The 20,835-nt window shown below is 35.8% G+C and overlaps 1 protein-coding gene across 1 annotated transcript; it reads right to left on the reverse strand.

Annotated features, from left to right (window-relative positions):
- Positions 1 to 208: 208 nt before the first annotated feature.
- On the reverse strand, positions 209 to 20,587 carry LOC146917713 (TMV resistance protein N-like). Its single transcript, XM_085719540.1, has 8 exons — positions 20,009 to 20,587; positions 5,885 to 6,995; positions 5,412 to 5,693; positions 3,776 to 5,235; positions 3,601 to 3,668; positions 1,665 to 2,355; positions 831 to 954; positions 209 to 487 (listed from the first exon to the last, which is right to left on the reverse strand). The coding sequence occupies exons 1-4, from the start codon at positions 20,503 to 20,505 to the stop codon at positions 3,835 to 3,837; spliced, it is 3,291 nt and encodes a 1,096-aa protein (XP_085575666.1). The 5' UTR covers positions 20,506 to 20,587; the 3' UTR covers positions 209 to 487; positions 831 to 954; positions 1,665 to 2,355; positions 3,601 to 3,668; positions 3,776 to 3,834.
- Between the last annotated feature and the right edge of the window lie 248 nt (positions 20,588 to 20,835).

A 20,835-nucleotide genomic window follows, 5' to 3' on the forward strand; every position in this document is an offset into this window, starting at 1 on the left:
GTCTACTCATATCTTTCATTTTATATATTAATAGTATTAATACACCAATAATAAGTAACGTTTATTTAATAAAATTACCATTCGCTTAAAAAATTACTATCCCGTTTTCCATTTATAATATTCATTAATCTCTGTGAAATAAGCGTTTCACGAACAGTGAGACAGAAAGCAACCAAAAAAGAAACTGAGACAGACAGAGAATACAATATGTGGAACTAAAAAGCTTAAGAACAATTTATAAAACCTATTCTTACAATCCCTTATGTGCCAGCCAAGATATTCATTATAGCTGGTTGTTGTAACCAAAACAGTAAGTGCAAAAATCCAACCAACAATTACCAAGCAATGCAGAGCATTACCAACAATCATTTGCAACAACGCAAATAACACTCCCTATCATTCAACAAAAGCCTTTCACTCATCTCCTTTGTTCGCATTGCTGAGAAGCCTCGATCGAACTGAGTCCAAATCTGACGCATTCTTGACACTGCAAATATAACAGGTTTTATAAACTACAAGCATAAGAACACAGAGAAAATTAATAGTTTGAAGTCAACACCAGAGGATTTTGGCTCACAACAACACTAACCAATTTTTCTTTTTTGAGGGAAACACCACTAACCAATAACATCAAAAATTCTGCTATTCCATCAAACTGCTAAGTTCTATTATTCCATTATATCCATGACATACGTAAAATTATGATTTTTAATAGCCCATAGAAGGCTGAAATTTCATGTTAAGTCAGACACAAATTTTCACATCTCTAAAAGAGACTGATACTCTAAAAGAACAAAGGTTTCATCAGTGAAAAAAAGAAAGAGACCCACCAGTACATAGTGTCTCCAGAAGATACCGACTTCTTGCAAATGATGAAGGATTGTTATCCGATGCATCCAAACAATGTTGATCTACATTGATTTTCTGAAAGGAATGACCAAGGTTTTCATCTACCTGCATCGAGAAAGCAATTTACAAGAAATCGATTACTTTCACAAGAAAAAAATTACTTTAACAATTCCCTCAAAAAAAAAAAACTAACAACAAAAAAAATTAAGGAAAATAATGTTAATCAGATGCAAAGTGTGGAAGTAAGGGATATTAGATATCAAGAATATGCTTAAGTAAACACAGAGCACAAGCATATACTTCTGAACTGTGAATAAACGAGATACGAATGGAGCAAGAACATGGGAGAATAGTATATCCCTTTTTTGTCGTCAATCTAGAAAAAGGATTATTCTAAAAATTTAAACCATCTCCACTATAAAACTATTAAACAAACTATTTGACACAGCCAATCTAAGATATCGACTAAACTACGATATTATAAGTGTGTTATAAATAAAAACATTACTGTTTTTGTATAACCATCCTCGATGTTTTACTCTAAATCTTGGACTTGTTTCTCACCCAATATGTTCATTATCTTATAACAATCTCTAAAGCTCCTCTTTTTCATGCATGAATATATGATGAGTACCCCACTTACTAGTTAGAATTTAACATGAACTACTAAATATTAGGAAAATAAATAGCTTTCTTTGCAAGCTCTCTGGCAAGGATAGATTGAAAGGTACAAAATAGAATAATAATTGAGTAGCAAAGTATGATTTTAGGGATAAGTCGAAAATTAAAACCAAAACTTGATAGCAGGCGCATGCCTCCTGAGGTGGGGAAACAGAATCAAAAGGTTTGAACTCCTCAGAACATCCTCTGCTAGGTTTAGACATGTATACTCTACTATCCAAATCATCGCTGCATTCTGTGAGTGTAAAGTCGAGCACTCTTTTTGCAGGCTTAAAACACGACCCAGACTTTTGGGCAGTCATTTTCTGAAGCTTAACATCAGAACCGAGCAACAATCTCTCAGGTGCTGACTGTGCAGGAGTGTGTGTCAACAAACTATCCGTACAAGAAACAATTTTCAAGTCAGGGCTTTCAACGCGGCTAACGGAATATGGAGGGGAGATCTTATGTACCGGTGTATTAATAACATTTCGTTGAATACACATGGACGGTGATTCCTTCTGCTTGCATCTTTCTACATTATTACTCACACAATCAGACAATGGTGTACATTCTTTCTGCCATGTACTTTCACATTCTTGGTTATCCAGCCAGTCAGATTCATGGGATGACAGAGAGTTTTCAGATGATGAAAAGCTCTGAACTTGCTCAGTCTTGTTAGCAACATTCTTCTGAGAAAAGTGTCGTTTAAAAGATGGACTCAGATGTAAGTAGTTCAGTGACAGTTCAATTTCATTGGAAGTTGATGAAAGTTCTGTTGACAAATTTACAGTTTCATCTTTGGCTGAAGGGTTCTGGTAGTGTAGCCTCTGGAATATCAGTCCCCTGCCATCCACAACAAAAAGCAAAAACAAAAAATTAAAATCAAAATTAAGGTCATGAAATCAATTTGCATACATATAAGAACAAAAATAAATATAGCCAAAAAATCTCATAAACCATAATCATAATCATCAATAACATTTTCAATTCAACTAAATCTCATATGATAATTTTTTATTATCATCAATACATTTTCAACCAAGTATAACATGCTTACATAATCATCAATGATCCAATATATTTTCAACTAAATATCATACAACACCTTATTATTATGATTAATACATTGATTACATTGGACTAATGTGTTTTCCTATGCTTCCGTCTATACCTTTGGGAAGTATATACTTCATCTGCGCTAGATGAGCATAAGAGAAGTTTCTGAAAATAAAACACACTATAGTCACTTCTTTAATCAATCAATCAAAGGAAATGAATCCTCTACAATCAAAACTTTGACTGCATATGATGAACTTTAGTGAAGCCAATCACAGATCTCAGAAAATAGCCGTTTGTTCAAATTTAGATGCGCTACAGTGCTATAGCATTAGCCTCTATTTGAATCGTGGTTTGTTAAAATTCTACTACGGTATAGCGCGCGCACACACACACAACTCTAGCACCAACACTTATGATAGAAGGTGTGTTCAATGTCCGACACTCACTTTTTTTTCAAATAATTTTCGTTGTCCATATGTCACTATTGTGTGTGTTAGTACTTCATAGAGATACAAAATTAAATATTATTTTAATTAGATAAAAAAAATATCAAAATACAACCATAAAATGGTTAGTACCCATAAATAAATCATTAAACTTGAGGGAATATTTTGAAAAGTTTGAGACTTTTTAAGCAGCGCAGATGCAACAATCTATGTGCACAACTCATATCACTAAACAAATCAACAATGGTCTTGAACCTGTATTTAAAAAAATAGTGAAAAGTTACATTTTTCTACAAAAAAAATTCAAAAATAAATTTTTATCTATTAAAATAGGAAATTAGTTGGATTAAATAAGGGTTCATACTTTTTTCTGGAAGGTAATAATGGCTCAGTCTTCTATGCAATTGATTTATTAACGGTGTGGAAAATCTTCTCAAATAAAAATCCGAAGCATCTTTGAGAGATGAAATGATTGCAGCAAAAACAACAAAAACTGTTGGCATTTACTCCAGTATACGATTAACACACAAAAATTGTAATGAAAATTACTGTATGTTTTGATCTAATTGACAGTAAAAGAGACCTGCAGGATATAGTATATCTCCAGTAGAATCCAACCTTTCTCAAATTAACTTCTCCAAAACACGTACGCTGTAATAATTAGAATAAAAAAAGGTTCATAATTATCTTTTTAAAGAGGAGTAAACTGCATAATTAGAATTAAAAAATAAGGTTCATAATTAGAATAAAACACGTACGCTGTAATGGGAGTGCTCTTGAGAAAATGAAATGTAGTAAACAACATTAATATCTTCCATCAGTCAGAGGTGGAAAACTGAAGACTCTCACATCCTGAATGATCAAATTCATCTAGGGAATCCACATTGATAATTGGAATATTCCTGAGCCTTACACAATCTTTAAGTATCAATATTTTAAGTTTAGCCATTGACCCACTCACCATAGGTGGAAAAGTCTCCAGACAGAAACAATATGAAAGATGAAGGATTTCTAGTGAAGGCAACATGACAGTTGGAAAACTTATCAGTTTATGGCACTTTTCAATATTCAAGACTTTAAGTTTATCCAACGACTCATCCAACATGGGAGAAAGACTCTCAATACTAGATAAATTCAAAAGAATGAGTTCTTCCAGTGAAGCTAATTTGAGAGGTGGAATATATATGAGATTAAAACACCGGTAGACCTTCAAAATTTCAAGTTTATCCAATGACTCATCCAACATGGGAGAAAGACTCTCAATACTAGATAAATCGGAAAGAGTGAGTTTTTCCAATGAAGCTAATTTGAGAAGTGGAATATATTTGAGATGTTTACACCGGTCGACCATCAAAATTTTAAGTTTATCCAATGACTCGTCCAACATGGGAGAAAGACTCTCAATACTAGATAAATCGGAAAGAGTGAGTTTTTCCAATGAAGGTAATTTGAGAGGTGGAATATATATGAGATTAAAACACCGATAGACCTTCAAAATTTCAAGTTTATCCAATGACTCATCCAACATGGGAGAAAGACTCTCAATACTAGATAAATCGGAAAGAGTGAGTTTTTCCAATGAAGCTAATTTGAGAAGTGGAATATATTTGAGATGTTTACACCAGTCAACCATCAAAATTTTAAGTTTACCCAATGACTCGTCTAACATGGGAGAAAGACTCTCAATACTAGATAAATTGGAAAGAGTGAGTTCCTCCAATGAATGTAATTTGAGGAGTGGAATATTTATGAGATGTTTACAGTTTCCGACATTCAAAATTTTAAGTTTATCCAATGACTCGTCCAACATGGGAGAAAGACTCTCAATACTAGCTAAACCTCTAAGATTGAGTTTCTCCAATGAAGGTAATTTGAGAGATGGAATAATTTCGATACTTGGACAATCGAAGACACCCAAAATTTTAAGTTTATCCAATGACTCATCCAACATGGGAGAAAGACTCTTAATAACTAAACCTCTAAGATTGAGTTTCTCTAATGAAGGTAATTTGAGAGATGGAATAGTTTGGAGCTTTGGACAATATTGGACAGTCAAAATTTGAAGTTTACTCAGCATCCCAATGGAGTCATCAAATGTAATTAAATCATTACACCACAAACATGAAAATTCTTCTAAATTTTGGAGACCTGACATATCAGGTATCGATCTCAAAGAATGACAATAGTTAAACTGTAAAATTCTCATATTCTTGAAGTACTGCAAAACAAAAAAAAAAAAAAACAAATAAATGAGTGAGCAAGTGATCTTAATTAATGTGACAGTATTAATTGGAGAATTATAAGAACACAGGCATGTCATTTTGTTACTAGAAAAAAAACGAAAAAAGTTGGTAATTCTATTTAGTTAGATACTCATAAATTCATCACACTTGCCTTCTTGAAAAAGACTTCCCGTGAACGATTAAATGTAGAGTTCAATTTGCATATTGTGAGTTGCTTCGGATAAAAATCAACTGGGAAACACTCTGATGGATATTTCCACAAGTGCAGAACTCTTAAACTATTTGGAAGATGCTTTGGACTTTCAGAAAAAGAAACTCTTTCAATAACAAGTGTTCTAAGCTTTGTCATATTCTTAAAAGCCTCTCCATCCCAATTGACTACAATGTCGTTCCTGGAAACTGAACACATCATGATTCCAATTTTACTTGTTCCCTGTTAACAAAACGAGCATAAATGAATCAAAATATATGTATATACATTAGAATTTAGTTACACATATTTAAATAACTTCACAAATTATAAAGGAAAAATTAGTAATATGAGCATCAGTAACATGAATAATGAAGAGGTCTAAATCAACGTTAAAGATGAAAAGTTCAATTATTCATATCAGTTTTACTCACCGTATTTTCTTCTAAAACTTCAACTATGTCTTTATCAAACCATAATCTACTGCGTTCTCCAGGCTGATCCGGTGATTCTAGTCTGACAATTTCTTTTCCCATGTCTTCTATCAGATCATGTAATGTCAAAACATTAGACTCGCTTAACTTTATGAGAGATTTTTCAATTAACACATTGATGTGATCTTTCTTTTCGTCACCATAATGAGCATGAAGTATTTTTTCGACTTCTTCCAAATTATATCCTTTGAAGAAACAAGCTATGTCGAGAAAAACATCTTTATCATCTTGGACCAAAGCATCGAAGCTCACTTTAAGAATCTCAAATATCTCTTGTTTAGGAATCTTTTCGTACCGATCTAGCGCAGATTTCCATTCTTCTGTTTTTTTTTTCGAAAATAAGTGAGAACCGATTATTTCAATAGCTAATGGAAGGCCACTAGTATAGGTTAAAGCACGATTGAAAACATCTTCAAAGCTTGGACTAACTTCGTTACTTTCAAAAGTTTTCCATCTAAGAAGCTCGTAAGCTTCATCCTTGTTCAACATTTTCACCTCATGTGTCCTTTCAACCCTATGACTTTCTAGCACTTTTGTGTCACGGGTCGTGATGATAACTCTACTTCCACGACCAAACCATCTGGGTTCTCCAGCAATAGCGCATAACTGATCCAACTTGTCAACATTATCAAGAAGCAAAAGAACCTTCTTCTGTTTGAGCCTAACTCGAAGTTCTTTAATTCCCTCGTTAACACTTGTTACCACAATTTTATTTTCTCCAAATATGTTTGTAAGAAGGATATTTTGGAGATGTATCAACCCCTGTTTCCCTGGATTTCCTCTTACATCTTCAAGATAACACGAACCATCAAATTGATCGACAATTGAATTATAAACTGCAATAGCAAGAGTTGTTTTCCCTATTCCACCGATTCCGTGGATTCCGACCATATAGACTTCATCATTAGACTCAACATTCAAAAGTGACAATACATCTTGTTTTTGGGCCTCCAACCCAACCAGGAAATCAGGAATTGATAAGGAAAAAGGTTGGATCACTCTTGAGACGTCTCTAACAATCTTATTAATAAACATGTATTCATATCCTTGCCTGCCCAATATTAGAAATGAAGTCAACCTAGAGAACTTTTAACACGTTTTTATTACAGAAATACCATTTAGACACAAATTCGGAGTGAGTGCACTCATGCAATTAGATGATCTGTGAGCATCTGATTCTAAAAAAAATAGCATATTTTTATTTTCTAACAAGACAAAATTATCGACTTAAAATTGGACCATCCGATCTCAATCAAACTATTTCATATGGCTTGCATGAGTGCATGTTGTGACTACACACAAACCCAAATCCTTACATCACAACATATTTATTGTTCACACGGTGGCCAGAAGAGAAGATATGGCATATGTACTATTCATTGAATCTTTGAATGTAATGTGCTTAACGACTTATATTTCAAAAAAAAAAAAAAAAAATATATATATATATATATATATATATATATATATATATATATATATGTGGTTAACGACTTATGGTCAGTTATGTGGTTAAAAAGTTTATTTTTAAGAGGTTTGTTGTTAATAAATAATTTTATATTATTTTTTACAAAATTAGTTTTTTTTCCCCACGACCACCAGAAAATTATATATATTTTTTTTTTTTGCAAACATTCTGATTTCTAAAAGAATGGACTTCCTTCAAAAAAAGAATGGACTCAAATAATATAAGTTTGATTAGAAATTGAACTTAAGTTCTCTCGAACAATTCGTCTTTTTTTTTTTAACAATCAAAAATGAAATATATAAACACTGCACTAGCAGTCCTGTCAACACAAGGTGTACCGACAAGACAACTAGAAAATTACAAGCAATTCAGTCAAAAGTACAAACAAAGATGTCAGTCAATGCCTAAACACGACAACGGGCTCGACCACCACAATTGGTCACCGAAAACAAAAATATTCTTATTAGCCTTCAGCCACCACAAAGAATAATACTTTACTCTGTCTAGTAACTGAATCATGGAACTTTCTTTCATATTAAATATTCTATTATTTCTTTCGCTCCATAAAACCCAAACAGTCAACAACCAAACAAGTTGCAGAAAAGACCTTCTTGCCTTCAAGTCACCTGTGGAATGAATAAACTGAAGAAAATGGCTTGAAATATCACAATGATCAATACCATCAAAGCCAATCCATTGGCGCAACAAAGGCCACAACGGCCCAAAACAAGGACACAACAAGAACAAATGACTGACATCCTCCCTAAAACCACAACCTGCCACACACTGGCACGCCTTTGCATCAAGGACACCACGCATCGCCAAATTTGTTTTAGTAGGGAGACGATCCCGAAGCAATCTCCAAGCCATAATTGACACCTTAAGCGGTACCTGTCTATGCCAAATCAAGTCTACATCCTACGAAACCTACGGTGCTCCATGGTCAGTAAGCATAGCATACACAGCACGAACAGAGTACCCTTTTGAGGGGTTCGGAAGCCACTTCCAAACATCGTAATAAAGAGGCTGCAAAGAAACGTCAGCAAGTAATAACCTACACTCCGCTAAAAGCTCTTCCTCCCACACCCACAACACCCTACGCCACTGCCAAGCTTCACCCTCCTCCCCCAATCCGTGCTCAAACATGTCTTTAACAGTTATTGATTTATTTAAAGCTAAATCAAATAACCTGCCAAAACGCACCTTGAGAGGAATGTCATCACACCACCGATCATGCCAAAACAAAGTATCTTCACCATCACCCACACGCCTCGCCACACAACTCGAAAACCACCCCTCACCGCCCCTACTGTCCCGTCCCTAAACTTAACAACCTCCTTCCACCACAAAGAACCACTCCGGCCCCCATCCTCCTTACCATATCTAGCAACCAACACCCTATACCACAGTCCCTCCCTATCAACTAACATTCGCCAACACCACGTTCCCAACAAAGCCCCATTAAATTCTGTCAACCTCCTAACCCCCAAACCCCCATGCTCCTTTCGATTACACACAGACCTCCAATCAACCCAAGAAATTTTCCTATGATCCTCACACCCCCCCTAAAAAAATTCAATCAAAAGAGATTCTATGGAAAAGATTGTACCTGATGGAGCCTTGAAGCAGGAAAGAGCATAGACAGGCAGAGCGGTCAAGACAGACTTAAGAAGAATCAAGCGACCTCCGAAGGAAAGATACCGACTTTTCCAAGCAGACAGTCTAGATTTTATGCGGTTAACAACAGGGTCCCAAAAAGACAACAAGCGCGGATTACCACCTATAGGAAGCCCCAAGTAAAGGAAAGGCACCTTACCCAATTTACAGTTCAACAACGTCACCGCTTCCGTCAACCAAGAGTCGATAATATTAACCCCCACCAGCATACTTTTATGAAAATTAACTTTTAAACCAGACACCGCCTCAAAGAGAATTAAGACCGCTCGAAGTGCATGAACATTAGCCCAACTCTTTCCCCTAACAACAATGTGTCATCTGCAAATTGAAGATGGGAAAGAACCACCGAATTTCCAGGACCTAAAGCATAACCACGAAACAAAGAAGCATCCACCATTGCTTTCATCATAACACTCAAGCCTTCAGATGCTAACAAAAAAAGAAAAGGTGAGAGCGGATCCCCTTGGCGGAGCCCCCTACCTAAAGAAAATTCATCCGTAGGGCTTTCGTTAACAAGAACAGATGTTGTAGCTGTTGTTACACATTCCTTCATCCATTTTCTCCACAAATTTAACCCATAACTGAATCAAGGTACCCCCAATCAACTGAATCATAAGCTTTCTCAAAATCAACTTTAAATAACAACAACTCTTTCTTGGTCTTACGTGCATCATCAACAACCTCATTCGCAATCAGAATCCCATCAAGAATTTGTCTATTTTTAACAAAAGCAGACCGAGTATCTGAAATTAAGGTACCAATAACTTGTCGCAATCTATTCGCCAACAACTTAGCCAGAATTTTATACAAACTTTCGACCAAAGAGATAGGACGGAAATCATTTAAAGTTTACGGACACTCCACTTTTGGAATAAGGGCAATAAAAGTATAATTAATACCTTTCGACAACTTTCCGTTACGATGAAATTCACGAATAAACCTCATAACATCCTCTTTTAAGTCGCCCCAAAAGTCTTTGATGAAGCCAAAATTAATACCATCCGGATCCGGACTCTTGAAGCTATCACAATCCCAAATAGCAGCTTTAACCTCCTCAACTGAAAAACGGCTTAGTTGTTATACCCTAATTTTGGACCTAAAAATACTTGTTCAAAATTTTCTTTCGTCTTTGATATATGTCTATTATTCTTGAAGAATTTCCAATTCGCTATTGTTTACACTGACATTTTACTCTGCTTTATCTCTCAACTTAGCTTTACAAATCTTTTCAACTGTGTATTTGTCCATGTTTTCTTGCATTACAAGTCATTTGAATTTGTCTCTAATCAATTGCACCTTCCTCTGCATCTTATTTCAACGTTATTTGCAAAATTCATGAAAAAGGGTATTTTAGTCATTTCCTGCATTCAAATTCATTTTAGTCCTTGAAAATTGTTTGAGTCTTTTCAATTGGTTTGAATAAGTCCTTGTTTCAATCCCATGCTAAAATCCATTTCAAAAATCACAGTCGAAGTCATTTTGAGTCAGTTTAGCCCCTAGGGGCATTTTAGTCATTTCCAGTGTTAAAGCTCTGTTTAATCCCTAAAAAATTGTCTCTGAGTCTTTTAATTTGCTTGAATAAACTCTTGTTTTAATTCCTTGTTAAAAAACCATTTTAAAGTGCATTTGAGTCGTTTCGAGTCATTTTAGTCCCTAGGGGCATTATGGTCATTTCACACGAAATTTTGGCAGAGAGAGGTTACTTTGAAGTACCTCATTTAAGTAATTGGTTCATTTTAGTCCGTTTTGTTATTTTTAATCGTTTCACTTTACGTTATTTTCAAATTACATTTTTTACCAATTTTATTTTAATTACATTTTAGTCCTTTTGTTATTTTGCATTTTAGTCCTTTTATTTCAGTTTTCTGCAGATTAGTCCAAAGAGAGTTAGTTACAAGTCCAGTTCACATGTCATTTTCTCATTTGTCCAATCGTCACAGTCATCAGCTATAAAAGCCCAGTCACAGTCAAAGTCAAGGGGATTCAATCATTGGGCACAGATCACAAAAAGTCACAAAAAAACAGTTTTACCATTTTCTCTCTCCAATTTCCAGATCGAAAGCCATGAGAGATTGAAGATCTTCATCTTCAACCTCCAGAACCTTCAAACCCTAATCCAACAAAAATTCCAGAAATTCAACACTATTGAATCTGCCAAATCAGCAGAAACACTTTTTCCATTCTCTTTCTTCTCTTTCTCAGATCAAATCCACCAATAATAACAAAAAAAAATACGAACTACTACGAATGTTCATGAACATTCATGAACACTCAAGAACATGTATGAACAGCATGAGCAATTTCCAACAACCTTCATCCATTTCAACAACACATAATCTGAATCCATCACCATGAACTAACAAATCCTTTCCATCATAATCACAACAACAATTTAATTTTCTTGCTCATACAACACAAACTCATCCGATCTACACCATCCTCAAACACAATATCAACCGATTCGACAATCTAAGCCTTTAAGCACCAAACGGAGCCAAAACCGCGAAGAACCAAGAAGAAGAAGGTGAATCCGAACAGAACAAAAGAGAAGGTGGACGAATCCAACAAGGAGCTCACGATCCGAATCGAAACAAGAATTGGTAGAAGTTTTCCGTCGTAGTTGTTTGTCTCCAATCTAACAGAGGTATGTTCCTTCGCACATGCTCCGATTCGTTCGATTCAGTATCGTGTTCATGTTGTTTGTGTCTGAAAAGAACTTTTGATAATGTGTAGATCTAGGCTTCGTTTGATTTGTTTTCGAGATTTTGAATACGGATTTGAGTAGAGAAGATGAAGATGAATGTTTTAGTTTAAAAAAAATTAAAAAAAAAATGAAAGTTTAAACTTCCGACGCGGTGGCGCCGCCACTTTGGCCGGCCGACCACCGCACCGGACCACCTGTCTTCATCTTCTCCGATCAGCATGGTTAGAGAGAGAGGAGAGTGTTTAGAACCTAGAGAGAGAAGGTAGTGTGGGAAATGAGGGTTGAACCGGTTCCTTAGGCTTTATACCACCTTTGGACCGGTTCGACCCGCTCCAGACCCTGTTCGACCCATTTCCTGCATTCTTAGGCCCAGTAACTGCCTTATGCCATGACTGCATGCGTGTTGCTACTCACACCCCCCTTCCCTGTGTGTTCTTGATAATTTCTTGCTGTATACACCCCTGTTTGATCAATTTTTGTACTAAAATGTTCTAAAAATTTGCAAGGTTTTTTTGTTATATCTAATTTTTTTTTTTTTTTGCATTAGTACATGATTAATTTGGATCTAAAAATGTGGAAAAGGCAATAGTTTCTTTGTTAATTCAATTCTTTTTTTTTTTCATTTTTTGTTAAAAAACTTTGTTAAAAACTTGTAAAAACCTTGTGATTTCTTTTACATTTGTTTTGGATGATCAAGACTTGTTTCTTGTGACCTTTTGCATGTTGAAAATTGATGGAAAAATACATGTGAAATTGTGTGTGACTTGTGTTGTTTTTTTGTCATATTTTGTGAAACTTTTTTGCACATTTTAGTTCCAATATTTTGGCTCATGATAATTGGTGCTTGATGAGTAACTTTGAGGCATTGTTTGTTGTTTGATTTGGAATACTTGGTGCTGTTTGTGATATGTGATATTGGTTTCTTGTGTGGCAAGTTATTTGAATGTTATTATGTGCAAAATTAGTGCGAAATAGGCCTATAAATACACCATAATTCTTTGGTTTGTGATTGTCTTGTGATTCTCATGTTAGGGCTGAATCTAAAACTCTTTGAAAATTGTCATGATGTGAGGATTATAAGTCTTTTATTTGCTTTGGACTTATGGTATTTTGTTAGGTGTATTTTTGCTACTTTTTGTTGTTAGTTTACCATTTCGTTATAGCATTTTACTTGCTTTATTTTTCTTGATATTATCATATGCTACTAACCATTTTTGTTTCTTGTTTCATGAGCATACTTCATCATCTTCATCTCACTTTCCCATCTCATTTCTCTTGCACTTATTTTTTTGGCTTTAATTCAATTTATGTGAGATTAAGTTCTCACAAGGGAAGTAGTTTGTATTTAGGCCAATGATGTAAAGGACAATGGACTCTAATGATGTACACCGACACATGCACACACATCACATAGATATTTTTAGATGTATGTTTAGGATATGTATGTTTAGATGTATGTTTAGGAACTTTAATACTTAGAAAAAACTCCTTTTCCCAAAAAATATGAACAACATCACTCAAATCATTTTCTAAATAAACCTTGGGATCAAAATCCCATTGTATTTTCCTTTTCTTTTCTTAAATAAAATCTTAATGAATCTTAATAATGCTTAGACTTTCTTTTGCAAAATAACTAATTCAACCTCACAATTTCACAATCTTATGCCCTTGAGGTCTCTCTCTCTCATTCTTTCAAATTCCATTTTCCAAAACTTAAAATCAACCAACAAAAGCAAAAACATTTTTGGAAGAGAACTACGGTGGATTTGATCCCTTAAAAGGGTACGTAGGCAAGGAAACAATATTCCTTCAATTCAAATAAAACAAAAATTCAAACACTTTCTTCTCCCTCCAATTCTTCACTTAGCAAACTTTAGGTGTAAATATCATTTTTTTCAAATAGCATTTAAAAATAAAGCGCGCGCGTAGAAAGTAAAGACGGTTCCTATAGGATACTATAGTCGTTATGGGTGCCTAACACCTTCCCGTAGCGAAAACAACTCCCGGACCTTGATTCTCAAGGGTTTTGCTTATTTTTTCCCTTCCCAAGAAAAAATGAGATATCAAAGGTTAGAAAGGTTCAAACTTAATCAATGTTTGACACCCGAAAACCAAGATAAAACATTAGTTAGGCTGCCCCCATCAGCATACGACAACCTTTTAAACTGTAAATCATCAATCATCGGCCTTTGTAAATTGAGAGACTGAAAGTGACTTGCAAAATGAGAAAACACTGCTTGACGAACAGGCTGCACACCCTCCACCACAACACCATTCACGTAAATCGACACCAAATTGTTTCTACGCTTCCTACCTGCTAACACAAAGTGAAAATATTTTGAATTAACATCACCCTCTCGAAGCCAAGTGAGCCTAAATTGCTGCCAACAAATACTAGTATTCAGCCGAGACAACGAATGAATGTCCGACGAAACACCAAACAATTCGACAGTCTCCTCCTCAGAAAGGTCAACCTCCTCAGCTTTTCCATCAAGAGTGGCCTGTCTATTCTTCAAAGAAGCAATCTTTCCTGATAAATTTTGAGTATGAGACACATGCCATTCTTTCAGAGCCACTTTGATCAACTTGAATTTTTCCTTTAAAACAAAACCACCCCATCCAGAAACTTCAAAAGAATTCCATTTTTCACTAACATATTGCTTATACCCAGGTATGTCTTGCCAACATTTCAACAACCGAGTTGGTCTCGGTCCCCAATTTTCTTCATCAATCAATAACACCAAAGGACAATGGTCTGCGAAAGAAGAAACCTGTCCAACCTGCTCATTGATTTGCCATCACCTCGAAACCAAGTAAATTTACGACCAAACAACGGAAGATCAACCAACATATTATCCTCAATAAAACGGTTAAAAGGAACATACGATACGGACATGTTGCCATTTCTTCTTGACTTTCTCTCATCATCATTCCTAACTGCATTAAAATCACCGCAAATACACACTTTTTTGTCACCCAACATAACGAATCGAGTGGATACGATACGGACATGCTGTGCTGAATTATCACACGGGGCGTAAACATTGAACAAATAAAACTCTTCCTCGGATTTGACAAAGCGACCATGAATCATCAGATAATAATTGTCACTAGTAGAATCCCACACCTCCACTTCCGAGCTATCCCAAACAGTTAAAATACCTCCAGAGGCCCCCACCGACGGACGAAAAGAAAAAGAATGTGGAGATGTTCCCCGCACAGAAGCACACACAAAATCATCACAAGTCTGCAATTTTGTTTCCTAAAGACATAATATATACGGTAATTTCTCACCCACCAGCAATCGGACATCCCTTCTCTTTTCTGCACCACCCAACCCCCTAACATTCCAAGATAAAATCTTCATAAAAACCACCCTCACCCTCCCCACACTCCACCAACACACCTATACCTCCCTCCCTGACCGTCCCTCTCCACCACCCTCACCACTAATTGTTGACTTCTTTTTATCCTTCCTCATTCTCGCGAGCACATTAAACCTATTCTGACTATCCCCTTTAAAGTTAACACCTATCGCTTTCCCCATACCCCACACATCCTCCACCTCCACATCCTCATTACCATGCAAAACCACCCAATTTTTCCAGTCATTATTAACAAAAGACGAAGAAGAAGCACCCTCCGACACAACTTTGGACACAAAAACAACAGATTTAGTCACACCTTCAGTACCTTTTCTTTTACGAACTTTCCTCTGTAAATGACGTACCACTGCCGACCTATCTTTTGAAGGGAGCCTCACCACCTTCTTCAAAGAATGGACAGAATGACGAAGCAAACCACCGACCTTTTTACGCTTACATACCATGTCCACGACAGATTGATTAGCTTTTTTGGTATCCGCAACCTGTTTACCCTTCTTTCTAGATGACGAAACAATACCTGCCTCACCATGAACTTGATCACGTAACCACTCTAGGCTCCAAGGTCCGGACACTGACGACCTCCCTGCCCGAGGTGAGCAAGAGGACGTACGCCTCTTGCGAATAACAACCGCATTAGGAACGCCACCCTCATCTTCTACCATCACATTTTTTGTATTTTCATCACCAAGTAAGTCGTTAGGTAATGGTATATCAGTCTCGATCTGAACTTAAGGTACGGCCACCTCCTTTGGGGAATCCTCACGTTGCATTTTTGACGCCCCATTGCATTCATCAACACCCTCCACCTCTTTCCTCGGATTGTCGGAATCAAAATGTTCCGATACCTCAGCCGCTTTTAAATCCTCCACAATTTTCCCAACAAACGTATCAACATTATTACTCATATCCGGATCATCATGAAACTCCTCATTGTCCTTCTGCTCAAGTTGTCCATCACCCTCTTCATACAGACAGACGTCGTCCCCTAAGTTGAAACCCCATTCCTCAACAATCTTCACTTCCGTCAACACATAATCAACTAATAATTTCTCCACCACTGAAATAATATCCAGAGAAGAAGTTGCAACCAATACCCTAGCATAATCAAACCTTTCTTTTTCCAATGAACAACTATCTGATCGTAAAAACCGCCCACAAACCAAAACACAAAGTTTAAAAAAAGATTCATTCCACGCATGAAGGGGAATCCCATATAGTCTCAACCAAGTGCCTCGTTGAAATGGTATTGGCTTCTTATCCCATCGACTGTAATTTACAAAAAAGGGATTAAAAAATTCAGAAGCCTCCTCCAACATATTTGAAACATACGAGTCCGTTAAGCTTCGAATAAATACTTTGTCAGCACCCAACGGAACAATATCCAAATCTGAAAAACCAGCATCCTCAATTCTGTTTTGAACCACACGTATCACTTCCCCGTTGTTAATAGAAGCCACAACACCTTTACGTGCCCATTCTAAATCATCTTCTTGAGACCTGTACTTCCGGATCAGTTTTGAATCATGTCCGCTGCCCTTTATTCCTCCCACCGCATGCACCACCTCCCTCTGGACTTTCCCCTCATCAGCCTTACCTTCCATAACGTGCTTCTTACCTACCCTCACCGGAACCAACACTTTCCCAATCGTCACATCAGCCATACCATCGCCACAGCCATTCACACCCTCCAGAATTTCTCTTTTTTCTCCCTCAGCCCTTTGCTTCCCTTCCACGATACCCTCCTTCTCCCTCACCAATTTTTTATCCGTAACCTTCTCCACACCACCGCGACCATCCTCACCATCCCTACCTCGCACCTCAACAGCGCTCGATCAAACCTTGCCACTCTAGCATTAACTAGGAAATTACCAAACCAAACCGCATTCACCGCTTTCAAGAGTTTACCAACATCTCTAACTTTTCAAAACCTAACAAAGCCATAAACCTCCCCATACACGTTACGTTTGCTAGGAACGACAACCTCTTTGAGAATACCACATACCTCAAACCCTTTCCTCAAATAAAAATTATATAATTGTCCCGGAAAGTTCATAAAATAGAAAGTTACAAACCGTTTGATTGATGAATCTGCTATTGTATCATCCCTTGCACCTCTGATTACATGTGGCTTCCCAGTAGTAACAGCTGCTGCGCTTTCTACCACCACAGACCTGTGCGGTTTCCTTGAAGCAGACCTCCACCGAAAGTTGCCTTTACCAATACCTGAACCGTCTGAAACCCTAGTGATGCCCCTGCCGTCCATTCCCATTCGCGACCCAGTAATAACCCTTGACCTAGACTGCCGCAATCCATTGGCTGTAGAACCTCCATGACGCTTTCTCCCCTTCTATCTGTCTTGACCATAATCATCCTGTCGTCGCGCTTTCCCACGTCTTGGTCTCGCATCCTGCCAATCGTCCCCATCCCTCCCCGTTTGTGGCACCCTGCTTGGATCCCTTCCCCCCCCCCCCCCCCCCAACAATCTGTCCTCACTTCCGGCGATAATGAACGCCGGAATGATCGCAAGCGATCATGTCTCTCTTGGTAGCTCTCTCCTCTCATTCTCTTCTCGAACAATTCATCTTAATAGAAGCTTATTAAACGATTGAGCTCAGCCATTTAGTTAATATATATATATATATATATATATATATATGGTTAATTTAATTCATTACATAGTTACAAGTTGTCTAAGAAAAAAATCATTAATTATTAATTAAATATAATTAACCACATCTTCAAACTGTGATAACCATAAAATAAATAAAAAATTAACAACGTTATGTGTCAAAAAACATTGTTCAAATACAAAATATGTTTATTAACCATCTATTAAAAATAACTAACTTTAGTATAAAAAAACATAACTAACTACGTCTCTAATTATAAAACTACTTACAAGAAAGTTGTCCCTAAATATAATAATAATTTATTACTCTTATTAAATTGTCACCAAATTATTAAATTGCCCTTTATGTTAATTTTTAAATTGCATTTTTCCCCAAATTTATTGTTTCTACCCAAATTATAAAACCACTTACAAGAAAGTATTTGTCCCTAAATATATGGTTAATGAAAAGTAAATATTTGGTTAAGTTAATTCATTATATGGTTACTAAATTACAACATGTTCTCTAAAAAATAATAGGCTTATATGCATTTTTGACCAACTAACTTAAAAAGTTACGATTTTGGTCCCCTAACAAAAAAAAAAACAACGATTTGAACCCCCAAGTTTACAGAACGTTCCAAAAAAGATGCCACGTCCCGAATCAGGGGGCCAAACCTGTAACTATTTGTAAAGATAAAGGGCAAAAAAATATATTTCCCTAAAGATTGAATGTCAAAATAGCATAACTTTTTTGAATGTATATGACAAAATTGTTTTTATTTTATGGGGCAAAATCACGACTTTTTAAAAGTTAAGGGTAAAAAAATGCATTTAAGCCAAAATAATAATACAACATGTTATGTTCACTAATTATCAATTAACTGTGATTAACTACATCTTCAAACTGTGTTCACTATATGAAGAAAAAAAAATAATATTAACGTTATGTGTCGAAAAACAATGTTCAAATATAAAATATGTTTAATAAGACGTGGTATTTGATTGTCTACGTGGCACTGTCATGTGACTGATGTGTCATGCCACGTCACAGTTGGTAAAATAAAAAATTTAATTTTTTTTTTAAATCTGAATTTTTTTTACGGTTATGAGCAAATACCATCTTAAAAGTTTGCACTTATATAAAATTATATAAACTCACATAAGTGCAAAATTTCAGGAGGTATTTGCTCATAACCGAAAGAAGAAAAAAAAAAGATCCAAATATATTTAATAGATTATTCGGGAGTCATATTTGTGTTAACCTTGTAATTCTTGTGTGAACGGTAAGTATCGCATACTTGTGTCAAAATCGTATACAGATTAAGTAACATTTATGTATTTATTATAGGGGTTTGCTATAATAGACCCACTCTATTTTGTGAAGGTCTATTTTAGCAAGATGCACCTTTTGACTTGGACAAAAAACCCACATCTTTGGTTTTTGAGAGAATCAAATTTAAAGGATACAAAAGTCATTTCCATTTAAAGGTTAATTTTTTTTTTATTTTCCAATATTTTCTTGTCTCTTCCACTCCCCCACGTCCTGTTTCTCTTTCACTTTTTGTGATTGTCTTCCCAGCTACAACTACACAATTGATTTATGTTTAAAGCTTGCTTCTCTACATTTTCCTTCTATACGTGGAGAAATTATTATTGGTGAATTATGTGGTTGATCCGTAACAAAATGTGATGAAATGAAAATAATAAAAAAGAAAGAGTTCAAAACACTCAAACTTCGTCTTCTTTTTGTGTGCCATCACTGCTGTGCGTGCTTCAATGGAAGCCTCATGAAAGATGACGAAAATTGAAGGGATCAACTTAATGCTCCAATGAAGCGTACTAATTAGAGGAACTAATTACACTCAAATTTGGATTTGGATCTTCTTTAAATCTCTACTGCGTATCTTCTTTGAATTTGAACAAGTTCAGGTGAGTAGAAAAAATTGGAAGAAGAAAGGTAAGAGAGAAGAGAGAGTGGGACCCAAAAGCAGAAATTAAAAAATAAAAATAAATATTTAAACAGCAATTTACACTTTTATCCTTCATATTTGTCTTTTTCAAAAAACAACATAGGGGTATTTATTGTCTAAAGTAAAAGGTGTATCTTGCTAAAATAGACCTTCACAAAATAGAGTGGGTCTATTGTAGCAAACCCCTTTATTATATCTTAAATTGTAGAAATTAGACAAAAGCAAATATAAAGAACATATATACATACCCTGTCTTCCATTTGTAAACGGTACCAGACAAATTAGCAAATTGATGCAAAGCCTTTTCCCATTCTTGCAACTTATCTTCGCTATAAAAATTGCTCTCTTTATGTTTAGCCATTGCTTTTCCATAACTCTCTTCCAACCATCTCACATTTGAAGGGTCAACTTCATAAAAGATTGGCCAGACAAATCGACCCCTTCCCTTTATGCATTTAAGGATATGACAAAGTTCGTCTAAACAAAAGGATGAAGTTGCATAATCCGGAGAGAGAACAATGATGGCCGCCTTTGATTTTTCAATAGCTTCGTAAAGTGATTTCTCGATATTATTCCCTTTGTAAATCTCCAAGTCGTCCCTGAAGGTGCGGATTCCCCTGTTATGCAGAGCATTCCAAATATTTCCTGTAAAATCACGACGTGTATCAGGGCCTCTAAAGCTGAGGAACACATCGTATTCGTACCCATCATTCGTGATGGATGATGAGGATGGTGATGCAGCCATGAGAAGAGTCGAAATGTTTTTTTGAACAAAAGAAGAGAGGACAGGTTAATCTATATTGAGTATGGATTATTGATGATGTGATGAAAGTGTTGGGTTGATAACAGTTATTATAAAGGATTCGAAAGAAAACACTAGGGACCATACTCCACTTTACATGAATTAAGAAAATAATAAAACTAATTAAATATAATCAGTGCGTTAATAGTGATTTATCATACAGAACACAGCATGCGTTACTTTTTTTCTTTTTTGTGGTAAAATATATAAAATTTAGCATGCGTATTCTAGAGTGGTGTGATTGCAGAAAAGCACTTTATTTTTAAGGTATGA

Source organism: Medicago sativa, chromosome 6, assembly GCF_051527215.1.
Source record: "Medicago sativa cultivar Bolivia chromosome 6, Bolivia_mono, whole genome shotgun sequence".
Taxonomy (NCBI): domain Eukaryota; kingdom Viridiplantae; phylum Streptophyta; class Magnoliopsida; order Fabales; family Fabaceae; genus Medicago; species Medicago sativa.